This window comes from Sabethes cyaneus, chromosome 3 (assembly GCF_943734655.1).
Source record: "Sabethes cyaneus chromosome 3, idSabCyanKW18_F2, whole genome shotgun sequence".
Lineage (NCBI taxonomy): Eukaryota > Metazoa > Arthropoda > Insecta > Diptera > Culicidae > Sabethes > Sabethes cyaneus.
Genome location: NC_071355.1, coordinates 16,639,075 through 16,652,104, shown reverse-complemented (window position 1 = coordinate 16,652,104; position 13,030 = coordinate 16,639,075). Strand labels below are relative to the sequence as shown.

General features: G+C 44.5%; 1 protein-coding gene across 1 annotated transcript in view; it reads left to right on the top strand.

The window, feature by feature from the left end:
• The first annotated feature begins 504 nt into the window (after window positions 1-504).
• The window catches only part of LOC128741271 (Golgi-specific brefeldin A-resistance guanine nucleotide exchange factor 1), a 25,735-nt gene continuing 13,209 nt past the window's right edge, over window positions 505-13,030 (top strand). The window contains exons 1-5 of the mRNA XM_053836958.1: window positions 505-809; window positions 906-2,592; window positions 2,665-3,155; window positions 3,216-3,424; window positions 12,483-12,974. Of these exons, the coding sequence (XP_053692933.1) occupies window positions 708-809; window positions 906-2,592; window positions 2,665-3,155; window positions 3,216-3,424; window positions 12,483-12,974 (2,981 nt within the window). The 5' untranslated portion in view covers window positions 505-707. The remainder of the gene's footprint in view (window positions 810-905; window positions 2,593-2,664; window positions 3,156-3,215; window positions 3,425-12,482; window positions 12,975-13,030) is intronic.

Genomic DNA, 13,030 nt, shown 5'->3' with positions numbered 1-13,030 from the left:
TCAATGTGACGTTTGTGAAAGTAAGGATATTTAATATATTTTAGCTAGACAACGCATCATTATTTTAAATTTTCCAATAGCGCACACCTCAAAATCAATATTTTTTTATTGGAGTCAATAGGATTTTTCGATTAATTAATGCAAATAACTCTGAAATTTATTGACTGAATTTGTAGTCTACTTTATTAATGCACACTTAAGTTTCAATAGTTTTCTTTATTTGGGTCGAAGCGTAGAAAATGTTCTGGTCGATTTGTGCAAAAATATTAAAAATCGATCAGGAAATCAACAAGTTATTGTCTCCATATCCATTACCACATCGCCTGATGTGTAATAAGCTATTCGTGTAATTACAGTACGTATTATACAAACAGCCTATGATTACCTCATAACAACTGGCTCACCCCTGGATGAACAACTTGACAATCATCAACGTCAAAACTTGTGGATGAAGGAATGGTTGCGCCCGTGGTGAAACGGGAAGAGGCGGGTTGAAAGATTGAAAAACAGTCTCCGTGCTTTTGCTTTACGAAGACAAGAGAAAAAGCAATAAACGTCACTGCTGTGAGTTGGAAGTTGAAGACGATAAGTGAAAAAGTGGTGACTGCCTTTTCTCGAGGGTTTTTTAAACAAGAATAATTGTTGCACTATTTGCTCGCTGAATCGAATTTCCGCTTCCGAAACGATCTGTTAAGGCGGCACTGAAAATGTCTCCGCCGGGCAACGGAATCTTTGTCGTTCGGGGCGAAATGTCCACCCTGACTACAGCGATGCGACGTGGCTCTCGGTGGAGCTCCAATTCCTATCAGGTCAGTGCAAACATAATAGTTTACATATGGCTTACTGTTTGCGGATGATTATTGAAAGTTTAGGAACGAATTACGATATTTTATGATTTTTTTCAGGACGACGAAAAAGATGTGCTGCTAAAGAACTTCCACGATTTAAAGGAAAAGTTACTACAGGTAGAAGATTTACGTTTGGTGGAACCGGGAGTGTTTTTGGGACCGTTTTTGGAAGTTATTCGTTCGGAGGAAACAACGGGGCCGGTTACCAGTTTGGCGCTGTCGGCTGTCAATAAATTCCTTTCCTATGGATTGATTGATCCGACTCATTCGACACTGGCCGCGACGGTTGAGAGAATCGCTGATGCCGTGACACACGCTCGGTTTGTGGGAACCGATCAGACATCCGACGGAGTAGTGCTAATGAAAATTGTTCAGGTACTGCGGACGCTGGTTTTGAGTCCGGAAGGCAGTGCTCTATCAAATGAAAGTGTTTGTGACATAATACTGAGCTGCTTTCGTTTGTGCTTTGAACCACGTCTCAATGAGTTAGTGCGGAAAACAGCTGAAAATGCACTGAGAGATATTGTTTTGCTGCTGTTTATGAGACTGCCGCAGTTCGTGGAAAGTGGTAATTTCAATCTTAGATCGTTGAAGATGCGATCTAGCTCGATAGATCAGTCAAGTAAAAAGCGGAAGAATAGTAAGGTTGAGCTAAAACCCCTGGCAACAAACCCTAAAATTATAACTAGCGAGGAAAGCAGTCAAACAGAGTTGGAACCAACAACTCCGGTAATCAATAATGCACCGAAAGGCTTAAAGCCTCCCCCATTATCGACTACTCCGGCAACACCGGCCGGACCGATCGTAGATATGCAAGGAACAATTTCTCAAACTCCCAAAAGTAGTTTAGATGTGAAACAAGATCCAATCGTGGAAGATACGGAACCACAATCACAATTAGAACCACCACAAGAAACCCAAATTCAACCGGAAGTAGAGGATTCGCCAGCCGAATCGTTTGTGAATGCGGTAGGTGTACGTTTTACACATCAGGGAGACGAACAGGTTTCCGGCACAACTCCGCACCTTCCCTATGGGTTACCTTGTATCCGAGAGTTGTTCCTGTTTCTTATATCCTTGTGCAACCCGCTGGATAAGCAAAACACCGACGTGATGATCCACATGGGTCTAACGCTGCTAACTGTTACGTTTGAAGTTGGAGCAGACAGTATAGGAAAGTACGATTCGCTTCTGGCAATCGTCAAGGATGATTTGTGCAAAAACCTTTTTGCTCTGCTTGCAACGGAACGCATTTCAATCTTCGCTGCCGACTTGCAGTTGTGCTTTCTGTTGATTGAATCCCTCCGCTCCCAGCTTAAGTTTCAACTCGAGTATTATCTAACCAAACTGGCCGACCTTATCGTTAACGAGAATCCCCGAATTCTGTACGAAGCGCGAGAACTAGCGCTGGACAATCTTTTGCAGCTGTGGCGAATACCGGGCTTCGCGGCAGAACTCTATATCAACTACGATTGCGACCTGTACTGTTCGAATTTGTTCGACGACCTGACCAAGCTCCTATCGAAGAATACCCTCTCGGCGACGCATTCGATCTACAGCGTGCACACTCTGTCGCTGGACGCTTTGCTGACGATAATCGGTGCAATCGAGCGCAACTGTATGCAGGCGAAGAATGGCGAAAAAACAACCTACGTTAGACACTCTCGGAACAACTCGAGCGTCGACAGGATCGTGCTGGAAACGAGTGCTTCCATAGATCTTGGTAATACTAGCGGTCCACAGGGTAAGTACCGCAGACTAACCTTAAAGGTTAAACCTTATTAAATTTTAATACTTTTCCATTTCTTTGCCTTAGATCCCGACGTCAGCGACGTCGTAGTGGAAAGTATTAACAAATATTTAAAGTCTAGTCAAAACGAAGACCGATTGCGACAGATCGTTCGTCCGGAAGGGGCCGAACAAGCGCCGGTGCTAAGCCAGGAAGAGTTGGCCGCCATCAAGAAGAAGAAACGTTTGCTAACGCAGGGTACGGATCTGTTCAACCAACGACCGGAGAAGGGTATACAGTTTTTGCAGGAAAATGGTCTGCTGAATGGGACGCTAGACCCGCTCGAGATCGCTCGCTTTCTGCGGGAAAATTCCGGCCTGGACAAGAAGATGATTGGCGAGTACATCAGCAAGAAGAAGAACGTCGAAAGTAGGATACTGGAGGTGTTTGTGAAGTCGTTCGATTTCACCGGGGCAACCATCGATCAAGCGTTGCGGCTGTACCTGGAGACGTTCCGGCTGCCGGGCGAGGCTCCGTTGATTTTTCTGGTTATGGAACATTTTGCCGACCACTGGCATGTGAGTTTTTTTCTAAATTTTGTAACAGAACAAAAAACTTAATTTTTCCTTTCTGTTTAGAAATGTAACAACGAACCATTCGCAAATACGGATGCGGCATTTAGGCTGGCATATGCGATCATTATGTTGAACATGGATCAACACAATTACAATGCAAAGCGTTTGAACGTGCCAATGACGGTGGATGATTTTCTGAAAAACCTACGTGGACTAAACGGAAACTCTGATTTCGACCAGCAAATGCTGATCAATGTTTACCATTCTATCAGGTAAGTGTTTGCTAATAAATGTTTGGAGAGATAAACCATTTTGACTGCCTAGCGATGCAAGTGTTATCCCAATTTGATTCCAGTTTCGTACATTCCCATGCTTTCGGTGCCATTTTTAAAACGAAAGTAGAAAATAAGCCACAAAAGGGCTCAGGTCCTACGAATTGAGGAGACGATCCGAGTCTTACAAGCGCATCAGCTCTTTCATTTACAAAAATTTTACAGTGACCTGAGACCCAGCGCAAGTTGACTTGGTTACGACCATTCCATTGATGTCCATTTTCGAACCATCTGTGTGGAAAACAATCGAGCCTGGGCGAAGATCGGGACCACCATTGTTCCAAAAACCACGCCTAGGCTCAAATACGCGAAATATTCGATTAAAATTGTATTTTTTGCCATCCAGTCCTTAATATTGACAACAAAAGGATTAATACTAATAGTTTTTACGACACTGAGATGACCTGTAAAATCACCTTCAAAGGGGGTTCATACATCTTTTGACCCTCAAAGCACCCTTCTCAGCTTTTATTTGTATAAACTGATGCAATGGAATAATACGCAGTAAAGCATCAAATGCCTTCGATGGTGCGCTTCTCGGCGTTGAGAAAGTAGCTAGCCATTGAAATCTGACAATTGACATCGAATGGCTTGATTCTACTAAGTTTCGAACCCATGACCACTCGAAGCGTAGGATTGTTAACTTTTGACCACAGTAGAACTCGTAATATTACACCGCCTTGCAGGCATCCTTTCACTGCTCTAAGCTGCTCTAAGTTTGCTGATATCTCTCTGATTGATACCATTTCGCTAATACAGTGACTGTTGGATATGTCGAAAGCACGTTTCGTTATAGCCGTAATCATTGAATTATGAGGTGAATTATCTAATGTGCCCTCTATATCAAGAAAGGCACACACTAAAATTTATTTCGCTTCAAAAGGCTTCTCTTTTTTCGTACAATTGCATGTACTTCTTGATATGGAAATTGAAATGTGCTCAGAGGATTTTTGATTAAATTTGGCCGAACTTGGCCCGCTACAGTTCTTAATGCGGGTGAACCTTGGTTTTCGGTTGCAGAGCAGGTGTTCCGAGCTTTCGCACTCAGTATTGCAGAAGCGACCGACACCATCTTGTGCAAAACTAAGACTTTGAAGATGATATTTGCTCGAACAATGTTCTGTCATAAGACCGGTAATCGGGCTGAGATTTCTTATTGACCCGCAGCAACTTTTGACTAACTCTAATACTCGGCGTTATAACATTTTTTGATTGGTTAAGCGATTATACGCTTTAGAATCAGAGTCAGAGATTCCGTAAAATGGATCCATGAGCAATGAATGGAGAGTTTGACCCACATCTGGCTAGCTCGTCCGCAAATTCATTCCCCTCTATACCGCAATGACCAGGAAACCAGTACAGATTTTCCGAGTGTATCTAACTTAATTGCCGTAAGAAGCAAATGCAGTTACAATTCTTGAGGAATTTGCAGATATTTGCAGTCTTCATTTTCGTTTAAGACAATACGTTTGTACAAACTGTTGGCCAGTCTCCCATAGCTATAGATATTTTTGTTCTGTGGCCGTACATTCCAGCACCTGTTCTTATACCCACTTTTGATCCGTCGGTATAGAACTTGATTGAACCACTGGTCCCCTCTTGTCCCATACTGAACGTGAGGGTTAATTCAGCGTGTATGGGATGCCATAGTTCAAACGAGAAATCGGGCTGCTGAAAACAATAAAGCCGCTGGGAAGGACCGCCTACCGGCAGAGCTTTATAATCATGGCGGAGAAACGCTAGCAAAGGCTCTACACTGGGTTATTTCGAGGATTTGGGAGGAGGAAAAGCTACCGGAGGAGTGGATGGAAGGAGTGGTTTGTCCCATCTACAAAAAGGGTGATCGGCTAGACTGCTGCAACTATCGTGGTATTACGCTGGTAAACGCCGCCTACAAGGTACTCTCCCAGATCCTGTTACGCCGGCTGTCACCGATAGCACAAGGTTTCGTAGGGAATTATCAGGCGGGTTTCATGGGGGCTCGCGCAACTACGGACCAAATGTTTACTATCCGACAGATTTTGCAGAATTGTCGGGAGTACAACGTGCCCACGCATCACATCTTTATCGATTTCAAAGCAGCATACGATACAGTCGATCGAGACAAGCTATGGCAGATAATGCACGAACACGGTTTTCCGGACAAACTGACGCGACTGATCAGAGCTACATTGGATCGAGTGATGTGTTTCGTACGCATCTCTGGGACACTCTCGAGTCCCTTCGAGACGCGACGAGGGTTGAGACAAGGTGACGGTCTATCCTGCATGCTGTTCAACATCGCTCTTGAGGGGGTGATCCGACGAGCGGGCATCGAAACGAGAGGCACGATTTTTACCAAGAGCAGCCAACTTCTAGGCTTTGCCTAGATGACTTCGATATCATTGCCAGGAACTTTGCGACGGCGGAGGCAATCTACGCCAGACTGAAAGCGGAGTCTAGGAGAATTAAATGCGTCGAAGACCAAATACATGAAAGGAAGGGGCTCAAAGGAAACAAACGCGCGCCTCCCACGGACGGTAACCGTTGACGGCGACGAACTAGAAGTGGTAGAGGAGTTCGTGTATTTGGGATCACTGGTGACCGCGTACAACAACACTAGTTAGGAGATCCAGCGGCGCATCCAAGTGGGAAACCGGGCCTACTTTGCCCTTCGTAAAACGCTACGATCAGGAAGCGTACGCCGCCGCACGAAGCTAACAATGTACAAAACTCTTATTAGACCGGTAGTTCTTTATGGACTTGAAGCCGTGACGCTGCTCACGGAGGACATACGCGCCCTGCCGTATTTGAGTGGAAAGTGCTACGGACTATATTTGGCGGAGTACAAACTGAAAGCGGAGAGTGGCGGAGGCATATGAATCCCGAGCTACAGGCACTGCTTGGGGAGACTCCCATCGTACATCTAGCGAAAGTTAGCAGGCTACGGTGGGCCGGACACGTCGTAAGGATGCCAGGAACAGGGGGCCCAACGTGCGCGATGGCTCGACCAGGTCGAAAGCAATTTGCCACTTCTGAGATGACTAGGAAATTGGCGACGAGTGGCCCAAGACCGAGTTGAATGGAGACGAGTGCTTGAAACAACACGAGCCACCCCGGCTCTATGCTGCTAAAGAAGAAGAAGGGATGTCGTAGTTGGTTCTAGTTTCCATCCAATCATTATTCATTTCTGCAACTGGATCAAGAGGTAGAAGATTTAGGGTATTTAAATGGCCGGTTTTATCCCCTTCAAGCATTGTTCCCTTGGTTTAGGCGTTTTAGACATGCATACTAATCGTTGTAAGTTTGTTCAACTTTTTAGTAGCTGTGCCTTCTTTAGTTTTTGGCCACCATACCAGCAAGGAATTTTTGGTTAGATAGTTCCAAGATAGTTTAGCATAGTTTAGCATTTCTTCTAGATATTTAACTGAGACGCTACATTTCGGAATCTCTTCCCCAAAGTATAGACACTGCCGCCTCAATTTCTTTTTCTTAGTGAAAGGAACAATACTGTTGTTTTTATCGTGTTATGTTCATCGTTTATGCCGAAAGCGATACAATCGATGAAAGAAAACATCGATAAACTGCATACAGCTTTAACTACTTTAACTGCGAAAGTTGATGCTAAATCGAATGCTAGCACGCCATATGCTACTCCTATACCGTGGCCTAACGTTACTCGTTCGAATGGTCCGCAGAGTACGCTGAAACGATGCCGGGGAAACAGTGGCAAACCTGTTAGTCCACATTCTACACTGAACGCCAACACCTACGGGACCAAAGCGGTTCATTAAATCAAATCCGTTTATCTCGGCCGAAAACAAAGTGAGGACATGACATGGATATATTTGTCTGCGTTTCATCCTTCTACCACTGTAAAGGAAATCGCTAGTCTCGTCACGGAATGTCTTGTGCTCAATGCTGAGGAACAACCTAAGGTTATGAAGCTGATCCCTATGGGAAAGGACCCTGCAACGCCTAACTTTGTGTCTTTCAAAATCGGGATCAAGCAACAGTTTAAGGACAAGGCGTTACGTTGCGAAACATGGCCGGAAAATATACGTTTTCGTCTGCTTGAGGATTATCGGACAAAAAACGCTTCAAGGATTGTAAGAATTTCGTCGAAGGAAGTTTCGCCAGGAATGCCGCAAGTGGACACGGTTCCTGTTCAACCGATACAGGTGGACACAGGCCAACCATTTTCGTCATCGCCAACACCGGGATGCACGCAGCAAAGCATGATGGAAGCCCCTTTTGACCCCGATACAGTTAAGTCGTCAGCCATTCTTCATGATTCTGCAAGCATCAATGAAACAGTATCCTGCCAACAAAGTCATCCCGGTGCTGTATTCGGTGGTTTGGAAGGGGTCTTCCTGCCTGCTATCTCAGGCAAGTACTCGTGCATTCCCACCTTTTCCCGCCCTGATGTTTTTCAAAATTTCAGTGAAAACACTTCGAACACCTCAACACTTCAATGCGATATCTCTTCGCGTGTCGACTCTGCGCTCCAGCATAATCGCCACTAACGGTCCTATCGCTGTGCTAAATACTATTGCAACGGCAAGTGACCAGCCAAAAACCTCCAGTGAGCCCATCTGCATCTTCTACCAGAACGTCCGTGGATTGATGTCCAAGATCTCCGAAGTGTTCCTGAGTACCTCAGAGTTCTCGTACGACGCGTACGTTTTTACTGAGACGTGGCTTGACGATCGCATCGCCTCTCGCCAATTGTTCAGCAATGATTATAATGTCTTCCGGGTTGATCGTGGTGCGCATAATAGTTTACGGCATAGAGGTGGAGGAGTTTTAGTAGCCGTTGCAAAAAACATAAATGCGGCCCCTGTTCATCTATCCTGCGGACAAGCCGTTGAAAATTTATGGATCAAAATCGCTTTTCATGACAAGGTCATTTTCCTTGGTGTTGTTTATATTCCGCCGAACAATAGCAAGGATTGCGACCACATTCAATTGCATTTGGACACTGTTGTTGAAATCGTGAACCCTTCCGACTGTAATGAGATAATCCTCTTTGGTGACTTCAACCAACCTCGCGTGGAATGGAGTGCAACTACAGGTGGTTACCTATTCACTGATCCACTTTTATCGTACTTTACACCAGCTTGTCGCACATTACTCGATGGTTTGTCGGTTTGCCGTTTGAGACAACGTGAGAATTCTTGACTTGATTTACACTTCTGACTCTATCACTAGTAGTAGTACTGCCGAAGAAGCTCCCGAACCTGTTGTGCGACTGGATCCTGATCATCCTGCTCTTTTGTTAACCATCAAAGGTCTGCCCGCTGTTCCGAATACAACTTCCGTAAAACTAATTTTGACGCCCTCAATGGATTGCTCTGCCAGATGGATTGGTCTGATGTATACGCCACTCTGAATGTTGATGACGCAGTCACTGCTTTCAATAATAAATTGCGTCGCTGTTTCTCTGAGGTGGTACCCCCATTTAGACCTCCGAAAAATCCACCATGGTCTAATGCGCGGTTAAAGTATCTGAAACGACAACGTTCTAAAATGCTAAAGAAATATTGTCTGCATAAAAACCAGTTCTCCAAACGCCAATTTGAGGAAGCGAGTCGAGTATACCGCTACTACAATCGACTGCTGTATAGACGACATCTCAATCTGACAGAAAGTAGCTTACGCAGGCACCCGAAACGGTTCTGGACGTTTGTAAACCCTAAGCCAAAGGATTATGGTCTACCTTCGTGTATGAAGTTAGGTGATCTAACCGCTTCCACTGTCGATGGAAAGTGCGAACTTTTTGCTTCACATTTCGAGAATATATTCAACTCCACCGCAGCCCTCCATGATCCAGATATAAGCAACGCTGTTCGCTATGCCCCCCTCGACGTTGTTGACGTGGATGTTTTCAGTATTATTTCCGAGATGGTAGTTGCGGCTCTCGCGAAGTTGAAGTCATCATATATCGCTGGGCCGGACGGCATCCCATCGTGTGTGCTGAAAAAGTGTTCCGGTGCTCTAGTAGAACCTCTGCAAGCGATTTTCAATCTCTCACTGCAACGTCGAACATTTCCTACAATCTGGAAAAGCTCGTGTATGACGCCGGTATACAAAAAAGGAGACAAAACGGATATTGCCAACTATCGTGGGATAACTTCGCTGTCTGCCGGGTCGAAATGCTTAGAGACCATACTGAACAAAGTGATTTTTGAAGCATGCAAAAACTACATTACATCATCTCAGCACGGATTCTTTCGCAGGCGATCTGTGGAGTCGAACCTCTGTGAGTTTACTTCCTTCTGTATCAGCAAGATGGATGCTGGTGTACAAATTGATGCAATATACACGGATATCAAGGCTGCTTTCGACACAGTGAACCACGAAATACTTTACGCCAAACTTCGACGTCTCGGCTTCTCAGATAGACTCTGTGATTGGCTGAAATCTTACTTAGCAAACTGACAGCTATATGTAAAGATAGGATCGGCTGAATCAACAATATTCAGTCCGCAGCGCTGGGTTCCTCAAGGAAGTAACTTAGGACCACTTCTATTCGCTCTTTTCTTCAGTTATGTCTCTTCGACTATACCGAACAGTTGTGTGTTGATCTACGCGGATGATTTGAAAATTTATCTCGTCGTTCGCAAGCTAGATGATTGTTTCCGTCTACAGGATATGCTTGACAGCTTTACCAGGTGGTGCCGGCTGAATCATCTCGTGATTAGTAGAGCAAAATGCTGTGTGATTTCCTATCGGCGTCTGAAGAATCCCATTCTGTTCAACTACTGCATCGACGGAACTGTTTTGAATCGTGTCGATCAAATTAAGGATTTAGGCGTTCTGTTAGATTACCAATTGTCCTTCAAAGCGCACTACTCTGCTACTGTGGACAAGGCTAATCGCCAACTTGGTTTTGTTCTTTAGTTAGATCTATGCTCGAATTCGGGTCAATTGTATGGTCGCCATATGAAGAGATATGGATATCTCGAATCGAATCTGTGCAGCGTAGGTTTGTTCGATACGCGCTACGTAACCTTCCATGGACGAATCCGCAAGACCTGCCTCCTTATAAAGACCGGTGTGCATTGATTGGCATCGAAACATTGGAAGATCGACGAAATGCCAACCAAGCTGTTTTTGGTGCAAAAATTTTACAAGGTGAAATTGATAGTCCCGCCCTGCTTGGTCAACTTCACATCTAATCTACGCACCATAGCGCATTCTAAGGCCCAGACAGTGGCTACGACAACCTCCTAGAAATACTGTTAGCATAACTTCTTGAGTCAGCATAACTTCTTGAGTGGCAAACTCAGGAACGTCACCATGAAAATAGGCCAATGCTACGATAATATCGGATTTTCCTCTGGCGGTTGGTATCTCGAGTCTGATCGCCACGATGTTTTGTTTGATGAACTCTGTAATAGAAATAGAAACGGATAGAAAAATGTTTGCGTGGACACAGCAGCAACAGCTTTCGGAAAGTCATGCTTGTCATCATAGAATAAATTACACGTGCTTGTTTGAATACATTGTATTCTTCCTTTGTAGACCCAGAGTTCTTGAATTAGGCCCAGGTCTACAGCATCTTTGATACACCTCCTAAAAAGTACGTACGCCTGATGCTGCTTTCGCATAATGGAGGTTTATGTGCAGAACCCTAGTGTTCTACATTTTTGTGAATTTTCTGTTCGCTGGAGGTTTATGCCTCAAAGAGGCCACAGTTTTCTTTTTACCAGTACCCGAATTCGCTTGAGATCTTTAGATTTTGTTTAGATGTTTACCTCCATGTGCTGGCTTGTGATTTGACGTTGCGTCGGATTTACTCTTTTCAGCTGAGTTTCGCCAAAACGAAAGTTAATGATGAAGTTTCTGCTAGCGAGCTGATGTATGGAAACTTCATCTACTATTAGTGACCCATCCGCATGCATTCCATTCGAATTGGATCGCTGCAGACTCTTCGAGTCCCTCGTCATCGAATGACGCGTTTTGTGGAGAATTTTTGGATGCGAAATATTCTTTGCATCCAGAGCAACGAGCCTAGCTCCTTCCCATTTTTTTTGTCGGAAGATTTGACCACCATTATTTTGATCTATTGTGGCTCCTTCCCATAATGGTAAGCCAGGCCGAGGTTTCCTGGTCTTTACATTAAAGAACCAAGTACCCGGACTTGTACAAGCAGTTAAAGAATTTGGGTTTAACCTGATCGTTTCGCTGCTGCTCTATAACTATCAGGCATGTCTAAAAACTGAACCAAACTGCATGCCGCATTTGAAAACTACCACGAAGTTTATTTGAGACGGTACGCAGTTGCCGTGCCTGATAAAACAACCCGTACGCTGTGAAAAAGCAACCGCTAGCCTTTTCAGTGTTGTTTTTTGCACACCGGGTTTTAACACTTCGGAAACACTCGGGATGGCGTGTATTTCTACTTCGTAAAAGTTTCTCGGATATATGCTGGACGACCAGCGTGAACTTCTCTGTCTTTGAACTGTCTTTTTACTTTTCTATTTCTTTCACTCACATGGCCAATTGGAATAAGTATGAAGCGCCTCCATGCGTGTTTTTGCAAGCTTGAAAGTACTCGCCTACGGTGGATTCCGATATCGGTAACACTCGGAAACCGTGTGTAATTGAAAACAGACTGAACATTTTTTAAACCTAACGCCACCGGTGTAATGCTTCTTACACTCCGTGTTTGTTTGCATGTACGGGAACGGCGTGCAAAACGAAATGAAGTTTGTTGAGTGGTTTTGAGCAATGGTGCCCACGTGTAAGCTCGGTTCGGTGTTTTACCCATGCCTGATAACTATTGATAGAGCATCCTGTATTGAGTCTTGCTGTATCGTACTTAGTTCAGTGTTGGGATTGTCCTCAGGACAATTCGTAGGAATTTCTTGTATGCTACATTTATAAGTTCAATTCTGGCTTGTGACAGACAGCTCGGGGCCGATTTCCACATTACTTGTTTACCCTTTTTAGAGAGGCACACGTGTTAGTTCATCAGCAAATTTTCAAATAATGCAACGAAACTTTTTTTCAGGAACGAAGAAATTGTCATGCCAGCCGAGCAAACGGGGGTGGTCCGAGAGAATTACCTATGGAAGGTTTTGCTGCGCCGCGGTGCCACCAAAGATGGGATCTTTCAACACGTATTCAGTCCAAATCATGATCGCGAACTGTTCCGTATCATTCAGGGCTCAACTCTGGCAGCGCTTAGTTTCATTTTCGATAAAAGTCCGGACAATACTCAACTCTACCAAAAGGCAATGAATGGATTCATTAAATCGGCTGTAATCGCTTCACACTACGATCTGCACGGCGACTTTGATGCGTTGGTTCTGACCTTGTGTAAGTTTACCAGTCTCCTAAATCCACCAGCCGATGCTCACGAGATAACGACCAGCGTGCTGTTCGGACAAAATGCGAAAGCACAGCTAGCGATGAGAACTGTATTCGCTCTGATCCATGATCACGGAGATTGCATGCGAGAAGGCTGGAAACACATTGTAGATGTTGTTCTGCAACTGTTCCGGTAAGTCCATCAAAACAAAAACCATTAAAAGATAACAAACCATATTGCTGATTTCC